This window comes from Poromitra crassiceps, assembly GCF_964638095.1.
Source record: "Poromitra crassiceps genome assembly, chromosome: 15".
Lineage (NCBI taxonomy): Eukaryota > Metazoa > Chordata > Actinopteri > Beryciformes > Melamphaidae > Poromitra > Poromitra crassiceps.
In genome coordinates this window covers 9,460,070-9,467,748 of record NC_139634.1, presented here as the reverse complement: position 1 = coordinate 9,467,748, position 7,679 = coordinate 9,460,070, and the positions used below count along the sequence as shown (strand labels likewise).

General features: G+C 41.0%; 1 protein-coding gene across 1 annotated transcript; it reads left to right on the top strand.

The window, feature by feature from the left end:
• The first annotated feature begins 2,064 nt into the window (after positions 1-2,064).
• gpx3 (glutathione peroxidase 3) lies at positions 2,065-7,582 on the top strand. The gene is made up of 5 exons (XM_083651414.1): positions 2,065-2,183; positions 4,046-4,196; positions 4,307-4,424; positions 5,142-5,241; positions 6,987-7,582. Exons 1-5 carry the CDS (start codon positions 2,088-2,090, stop codon positions 7,206-7,208), a joined length of 687 nt encoding a protein of 228 aa, XP_083507540.1. The 5' UTR covers positions 2,065-2,087; the 3' UTR covers positions 7,209-7,582.
• Positions 7,583-7,679: the final 97 nt, after the last annotated feature.

Sequence of the window (7,679 nt, the reverse complement as noted above, 5' to 3'; positions counted from 1 at the left end):
ATAAAATAAATGAATTATTATTATTATTATTATTAATTAACTTGGAGTGTGGGTCATAGGCTGTCCTTGAATGGTGTGTGTGTGTGTGTGTGTGTGTGTGTGTGTGTGTGTGTGTGTGTATGTGTGAGAGAGAGAGAGAGAGAGAGAGAGAGAGAGAGAGAGAGAGTGAGAGAGAGAGAGAGAGAGAGAGAGAGAGAGAGAGAGAGAGAGAGAGAATCTAGTCAGTCAATCTAGTCAGGGGGTACAGGGGGCTTTGTTTGTGGGCTCCCTTCTGTATGTGGCAGAGGGGGAGGATGGTACTTGACAAGGATCAAAGGTTGTAGGAGGGGGCACACACTGGTGACACTTTTTGTGTCTACCTAACTTCTATTCTATTCCATTTTTATTGTTGTTGTTGTGTGTGTGTCTGTGTGTGTGTGTGTGTGTGTGTGTGTGTGTGTGTGTGCGTCTGTGTGCGTGCATGCGTGCGTGCGTGCGTGCGTGTGTGTGTGCGTGTGTGTTTTTGGTTTATTCTATGCTTCCTATCCTATAATGTCTCTATGTGAGCAAGCAGTGATGAGACAAGCTCAGAATATCTTATCCGACCCCTCGCATGTAGGCTACTGAACCCAGAGTACGAACTACTGCAATCTGGCAGGAGATATAGGATCCCGCGGTGCAAATATAATAGATATAAACACTCATTCGTTCTTCTGTCAATCAAAATGATTAATGACATTAACTAGAAGTGACTAGATGCACTTTATCACGGGGGTATTTGCAATGGTGTATATGCAATGTTTTTGGTTCTTCTTGTGTTTTTTGTAAAATGTTTCTATGTATGCAGCTGTGGCCCCGTCTCCAAGACAAATTTCTCCCAAAGGAGACAAATAAAGAAAAACCTTGAACCTTGATGTATGTTTATATTCTTCCCTATCTGAGTGTGAGCAACTGTAGCATGACATAATTTCCCCCCCGGGGATCAATACAGTGATTCTGATTCTGAACAGGGTCAGTGATTGGCAGGGGGCTTGTTTGAGAGGCTCACAGCCATGTAGAAACTGTCAGGATGGCGTGACGTGAGGTTTTGGTCTTCTTGACAGACCGGAACCTTTTGCCAGATGGAAGTGAGCGACTCTGGTGTGTTTCTTATGTATAGAAACTTAAAGGAACACTCTGCCCATTTTCAACCAGCTTTGTATCATTAGAACATCAGTAGTATATGAGAAAACTGTAAACAGTTTTGAAGTCTGTCATTTAATTTGACAGTTATTGAGTGTTAAAGTGTGGACCAGTGACATCACTGGTCCACACTAACTCAAATTAATAACTCATTAACTCAAATCAACTCTCAAACTGTAAACGGTTTTGAAGTCATTCATCTAGTTTGACAGTTATTGAGAGTTGATTTGAGTTAATGAGTTATTAATTTGAGTTAGTGTGGACCAGTGATGTCACTGGTCCACACTTTAACACTCAATAACTGTCAAATTAAATGACAGACTTCAAAACAGTTTACAGTTTTCTGATATACTACTGATGTTCTAATGATACAAAGCTGGTTGAAAATGGGCAGAGTGTTCCTTTAAGCATAACATATTTCTTATATGAGTTTGTGACCACCACATAACATAATGCCACCACACCTACTTTCTTTGGTAAATAGCAGCCTTGTGGGCAGCAGTCGCTACCAGGTTTTGCATGGATTGGATTTGAATACAAATGCATTGCATGCACACTCTGAAAAACTCATGACGTTTTGAAGCCTATTTGGATAGCTGAGACAGTGTGTACATTGTTGTAAATGTAGCCTATACACACACACACACACACACACACACACACACACACACACACACACACACACACACACACACACACACACACACACACGCGCGCACGCACACACACACACACACACACACACACACACACACACACACACACACACACACACACACACACACAACACACACACGCACACACGCACTTTTGTGCAACAGCTGAAAATGGGCAGTGCGTGTGTACGTCAGCAGAGGGCGTCACCTCTTGACAGATGACCAGCAGATGAGGTGTTTTCTCCCGTGGGAGCAGAGCAGGCAGAGCAGATGGAGCACCGGTGTCGCCCAGGCAGCATGTGGCTCTTACCTCTGGTCCTGCTGGGGCTGTTGCGACCCGGCACGGGCGCATACCCACTCACGCAGGTAGGTCCGTTCACCTCCTCCTACACTCATGACCATATTTATTTTTCTATAATCACTGTCACTAAATGAATGAGCGGTTTTGAGCAGTTGATCGACAACAGCTGGGGCCTAATTGTAAAATAAGAAAAAAAGGGAAGAGATGGTGTAGATACTCGGGAAGTGTTCTTCTCAACCTGGTTGATTGGTTGTTGTTAATTTGTGTAGCTTGTGTTTTACAATCTAGCCTAATAGGGATAAAAAACTATATAGGCTTAGCCTACATAATTATCAAAGATAGCCTAATGATCTGTGACCATCAGGATTTGCACAAATTTTAACCACAAAGTAGGCCTATAGAGTTCAATATTTTGGGGATGATTTCAACTGATTTGCAAAGCTTGCAGTTAGTCAATAATACCCTAGGTAGGCTATAATAACGCTGATTAAAAAAATATTGGAAATAATATTAGAAAATGTTGATTCTATTCTTACCATCAAAAGCCCATTGGTTTGACCGCTTGTAAGTTGTACAGACGTAGCCGAATATACAAAGCAGACATGCAAATCAATAGGACACCTGTCTCTCTCTACTCACCACCCTGGTAGGCTACACCAAAGTTCTGCTGCTGGGACAGATCCTCTTTAGCCTAATAATTGGCCTATTAGCATATTGTTTGCTCTGCTGGACAGGATGTAGCAGTACCCTATAATAAATCAACCCAAATCCAGCCCAGCAAAGTGCCTCTGTGGCTTTGACAGCCATGTTCTAGAGACAGTCAACAGAAACAGAGCTCTGTTGATATTAGGATTGTAGCAGGCAGATGTCAAATGACAACAGAGGCAGGCTGCTATGGGTGGATAAAAATGTTATCAACATGTGTTCAGAGACACACTGTGCAGAAGCCGTTTGGTAAATAGTAAAAAGTTGTGTATACTTTGATGTTTGCATTGGAGACCGGACAAAGATGCACAATAGTTTGCAATTTTGCTCATGAGGTTTCCACACTTGTTTATTTACAACTTCTCATATTGTCGATTTATCCTCTTGATCAACACATTTCCTCAGATTAACTACAGTTATGGACATCAAGATAAAGTATTGTCATCATTTCATCATTGCCGGTGTTAAAGAAAAATCCTACTATTCATAGGAGTCTAAATCAAACAGACAATGTTGTTGTTTTTTTGCTCTTGTGCTTTTTCTCTCCAAGAAATATCACAATGAAGAAAAAAGGAGCTTCTTGGATACTTGTAGCAAGTTTAACCATGAACTAACGTACATGTGAGACAGTGTAACAATAGACTACATTCATATATGGTACATGTACCGGGGCACAACTCCCGCTGTGTATATAAGTTGTTAGTTAAACTGTTACACATGTACTTTACTTCATGATTAAACTTGCTACAACTCTCCAAGAAGCTCCTTTTTTCTTCATTGTTGTATTTTTGGCCCGCTGAGCTTTCTTGTGCCACGTTTTGGATTTTTCCTTCTCTCCAAGAAATGAAAACACTTGAAAATGGAACCCTTTCTAGTGAAGGTTTTAGTCAAGAGCACGTTCTTCCAATTTGCCAAAAGGACAAAAACCGGACTAATCAGTCTGTGTCGAGGCCCGCTTTTGGCTTTGACCTCCATTGTGAATGTGAAATCATATTATGCCAAGAGTACAAGTTGTGTTGAAGTAGACTAATACACTTTCCCATATCTTTGGATAATACCATCCATGTCATTTTGGCAGTGAGGGCTTGCTGGGCTGGCATGCATTTGTCTATCCACAAAAGCGTCAGTCGTGAAACGCGTAGGAGTAACAGATCGATAATCACTATGTTGGCTGTTGGGCAGATAAAACAGTAATAACCTGGTGTGACCTTTTGTTCCACAGCTGTGTGACTCAGCCACAGACGGCAGCATTTACACTTACAAGGCAAAGACCCTAAATGGCAGTCGCACTGTGCCCCTCAGTGAGTACGCGGGCAAGACTGTCCTCTTTGTCAACCTCGCCACATACTGAGGACTCACCTTCCAGTACCTGGGTAAGAAACGCCAGCAGGCGTCATTCTTTGGTGTAATAACAGCATAATAAACAAGCCTATATACCTGAGCATATTGTATTCAAAAAATACAATCTTTTTCCTATCATCAGAGTTGAATGCACTACACGAGGAGATGAAGCCGTACGGATTCACCATCCTCGGGTTTCCCTGCAACCAATTTGGGAAACAAGAACCAGGGAAAAATAATGAGATTCTACAAACTTTAAAGTGAGACATCTTTCTCTTTCAATGCAAGTTAGCCTCAAGTCAGCCACAACCACTACTGTACTGCATCCACAGAAAAAGAAGCCAATATAGCCTATGCATATTGTCACTGTTGAGTAACAACTTTGTATGTCCACTCAATGTGAACTTTCCAGGAATGAAGGAATTCAGCATTGTTTCTACCTTGATAACAATACATTTTTAAGATGATCCAATGAGATTTGAAAGAGTTTCACAAGCCTAAACATGCATGAGTAAAAAAAAAAAATGAAAATCGCAAAAACTTGGGTTACAAGGTTTTCACACAACAGTGATATTAATTGCTATTAAATTACATTAATTGAATGTACATAGCTATATCTTTTTTTTATGAGGTAGTGTAACATAATCCTGATCCTGCCTAGCGGGACCTAGGAATTTTTCAATATTGGAAAATCCTCTTGTCAATCAGCAAAGCTTCATCTAATCTGGGAGAGATCATCCTTTGGCAAGAAGATCAGTTTCTCCTCATATCCTCCTCAGTCTAACCTGCATAGAACGTATGTCTCAGACTCCATCAATCATCTCTTACCCATAGCTGGGCCTTAATTTGCAGGAGTAGATGGTGTCTATGAATGTAGGGCAGCTTGCCAAGCGGTCGCTCATGAAGCGCTAGCTGCACAACAAAGTGCTTATAAAGGCACGTCCACTGATAAGCTGTGACCTCTTCCTGGATTCCAGGCATGTCAGGCCCGGCAACGGATTTGTTCCAAACTTCCTGCTGTTTGAGCGCGGCGATGTGAATGGAGTCAATGAGCAAGGAATTTTCACTTTCCTCAAGGTAAGTTTTCTCTTGAAGACCCTGGAAACCCAAAATAAATGTGCATTTTCAGTTCTTCACACCACAGGAACATTATGTTAATACTAACTCATGTCTCAAACTTTTTGAGGCTTATAAATATTCACATAAGACCCTAAATGACATAGCTAGAAGGTTTTTGTGGATTTCGGTTTCCAGGGTCTTTAAGATGTTGACAGAGATATATACTGTATTATAGTAATGTTTTATTCAAATGGGGGGGGGGTGTTAGTAGTCATATTCTCCACTTGAGTTGTGCACAAATTAAACTCTTTATTAGAAACATGCATGTCACCTTCAGTCTCTTTATTTAACATCACTGCGCAGGCTGCTGTGTTGCAGGTGTGATCCAGTGCAGACACATGAGAGAAAACACACTCTTTTCAAGTGTGACCTGTGTACAAGCATCAGTTCAGATTGTCGGGGGTTCATTTGTATTCCTTCCACACTCGGCCAGCTCATGTTTATCCAGTAGCACCCAAAAGCACACAAACGTCTGCACAGAGCATACGCAACTAGCAAACAAACACCAAGTAGCATGCGTTAGTCTTTAACTTAATCTCTCCCTAATCAGGTTTGTCACCTGTCCTTTACATTTGGGCACACACACACACACAATAAATATATACAGTAGCCTATATATATATATATACACACAGTATATATATATATATATACATGTATATATACAGTATATATATAATCTTGCAAGCTACGTGCATTACTAGGCTCAGTAATATAAAATATACAGTATATATACAGTATATATATATATATATATATACAGTATATATATATATATTACTGAGCCTAGTAGGGGTGTCACAATATATCGTCCCACGAAATTTCGCGATAGTAAAACGTCACGATATGTATCGTTGAGATGAAATCTCATATCGCAATTTTTTTTTTTTTTTTTCAAAAAATAGACTAAGAAACGTCTTTGTTTGTTGAAGTTCAATGTGTGGAAAGTAGTTCAGTTGAACAAGTCTCTGAAGAGACACATGAGAAGTTATACAGGAGAGAAACCATTCAATTGAGTTTCTGGCAAAACTGTTTACTTGACACGAAAAACTGAAGATGCATAAAAAATAGATTAAGAAAAGTCTTGTTGTTTGAGTTTGAAGAAAAACTGAAGATGCATAATGAGAATTTATACTGCTGAGAAACCTTTTAGTTCAAAGTAAATCTAAGTGACGGTGTAACTCATTCTATTTCAAGATAAGCCTTATCTCCAATCTCATGTTTTTTCTAGTTGTTATTGTAATAACAATTTCCCACAACAGCATGTTTTGTATTTGTGCATTTCAAATAAAATACTACTTTTCCAGTCATATATTGTCATTATTCAAGTTTAAAAAAATATTGTTAAAATCGTATCGTATCGTATCGTTATCGTGAACCCAGTATCGTGATACGTATCGTATCGTGAACTGAGTGTATCGTGACACCCCTAGAGCCTAGTAATCAATTAGCCTAGGTAAACCCAGCCCCCACGTGACCTGCTCTCTCAGTTCCCAGTCACTAGCTCACTTGTGACTGTAAGCAGGGTGAGCCTGAGAGCAGGTCACTGGGGGCTGGGTTTACCCAGGCTAGTAATCAATGCGCATAGCTTGCGAGATTGCTAGTATTTCATAACTTGTCCAGGCCTAGAAAATAACATTTTGATGCCCTGCGCTTATCATTTTGTTCATGCCAGTCTTCATCTTGTGCCTCCTGCCATGCAGAACTCCTGCCCGCCGGTCGGAGACAGCTTCGGAAACCCCAGCGACCGGCTCTTCTGGGATCCTCTGAAGATCACCGACATCAAGTGGAACTTTGAGAAGTTCCTGGTGGGGCCAGACGGGAAGCCGGTGAAGAGGTGGTACGCCAGGGTCAACGTTTCTGAGGTCCGGGACGACATTCGCAAATACCTCAACCAACGCTACGCCCAACAGATTCTCAATTAGGATTTTTGCTTCATCATACGTTTTTGGTATTACCTAGATTCCGTCTAGATTTTCCATATGTCAAATCGTAATCAGATAAACAGACAACAGTATGATAGAAGGTATAGGTAGAACATGAAAGAGATTGAGTCAGATTAAGTGTGAGAGTAACGGTGTGTAACAGTTCCTGATACATGGAGGTGGCATGCAGAATGAAGGGGAGGCTTGAAAACAGTAACTCTGTGGTGCCTCCTCGGAGTCTGGGGGTCCAGGCCGGCTCTTCAGTGCATTCGAGCTGCCCTGCGATCCCACAGTGTCAATGTCTATCTCCCAAAACCAGGACCTGTTACACACTATATACAGCCTGCATGTTAATGACTTTCAATAAACCATGAAGAACAGAAACGCTGTGTCTCAGTCGTCATCTCTCTTGTGCGGCAAATAAACTCAGGAACGGTTCAAGAGAATAATGAACATGAATAACCAGGGGTA